Source organism: Trachurus trachurus (assembly GCF_905171665.1).
Source record: "Trachurus trachurus genome assembly, chromosome: 16".
Taxonomy (NCBI): Eukaryota; Metazoa; Chordata; class Actinopteri; order Carangiformes; family Carangidae; genus Trachurus; species Trachurus trachurus.
In genome coordinates, this window is record NC_139902.1 from 11,142,914 (window position 1) to 11,144,437 (window position 1,524).

A 1,524-nucleotide genomic window follows, 5' to 3' on the forward strand; every position below is an offset into this window, starting at 1 on the left:
ATGAGGTCTCTGGTCTTCGTTCTGCTCATCGGAGCTGCTTGTAAGTATATGTCTCATCACAGAAACATTCACTTAGTTGCTGGCTCTGGCTGAACGGCCTCCTGTGTGCTTTCAGTTGCCCTGGAGGACGACAAGATCGTCGGAGGGTATGAGTGCAAGCCCCACTCCCAGGCCCATCAGGTCTCTCTGAACTCTGGCTACCACTTCTGTGGAGGCTCCCTGGTCAACGAGAACTGGGTTGTGTCTGCTGCTCACTGCTACAAGTCGTATGTCACTACTCAATATCATGAAGACAAAGTTTTGCATGCAGGACTAATGTGGTAATGTGTGGCATCCTGAAATTCAGTTGTCAAACATCCTCTCTTTCTTCCCCAGCCGTGTGGAGGTGCGTCTGGGCGAGCACAACATCAGGGTCAATGAGGGAACCGAGCAGTTCATCAGCTCCTCCCGTGTCATCCGTCACCCCAACTACAGCTCCTACAACATCAACAATGACATCATGCTGATCAAGCTGAGCAAGCCCGCCACCCTCAACCAGTACGTGCAGCCCGTGGCTCTGCCCACCAGCTGTGCTCCCGCTGGCACCATGTGCCTGGTCTCAGGCTGGGGCAACACCATGAGCTCCAGTAAGTAACACCTCTCACACTGTGTTCTCAACTTGTAAACTGATCTTTTCTCAAGTTCACTGTAAATCTGTTTTGTTCTCCAGCTGCTGACAAGAACAAGCTGCAGTGCCTGAACCTCCCCATCCTTTCTGAGAGGGACTGTAAGAACTCCTACCCTGGCATGATCACTAATGCCATGTTCTGCGCTGGATACCTGGAGGGAGGCAAGGACTCTTGCCAGGTATGTAATTCAATGTTTAGGCAGGAGCAGAGCAAATACTGTATGAAATACTTGGTACGACGTGGTGTATTTAACTGAATCTTACCCTCTTCCTTCCTTCTTTCAGGGTGACTCCGGTGGCCCCGTTGTGTGCAACGGTCAGCTGCAGGGTGTTGTGTCCTGGGGCTATGGATGCGCTGAGAAGGACCACCCTGGTGTCTACGCCAAGGTAATGTTCAAGGGAGAAAGATATTTAATTAACAGACTGCTACTAGTTAAGCTTTGCTTAGGCTTTCTGAATATTAAGTAACTGATCTAACTCCAATGTTTTCATTCTCAGGTGTGCATCTTCAACGACTGGCTGGAGACCACTATGGCCAGATACTAAGTGAAACAAGTTCGGTCCAGCAACTCAACATCATTTGCTGTTTATGTTCCATCTTTTGTTCTGAACAATAAAATGAATAAACATTTCAAAGCATATCCTGTGGATCTGTTTTTATGTGCAATCATTACAAAAAACAAATTCTTGAAATCATCATCATTGTCATCAGTGATTACTCAGCCTTGAAAATTGAATTGAGATTGCATATAGATGACTCATTTGAAACAATAAAAGATGTTCTTATATTGCTAAAAACCCCAAACTAGAAATGAATTCATCAATACCTATTCTCCTCCTACCAGTCTCGTTCCTCA

General features: G+C 46.5%; 1 protein-coding gene across 1 annotated transcript; it reads left to right on the plus strand.

The window, feature by feature from the left end:
• LOC310999397 (trypsin-1-like) lies at nt 1-1,302 on the plus strand (the record flags this gene model as incomplete). Its single annotated transcript, XM_083989808.1, has 6 exons — nt 1-40; nt 116-266; nt 376-626; nt 710-846; nt 953-1,054; nt 1,166-1,302. The coding sequence occupies 6 exons, from the start codon at nt 1-3 to the stop codon at nt 1,211-1,213; spliced, it is 729 nt and encodes a 242-aa protein (XP_083845934.1). The 3' UTR covers nt 1,214-1,302.
• Nucleotides 1,303-1,524: the final 222 nt, after the last annotated feature.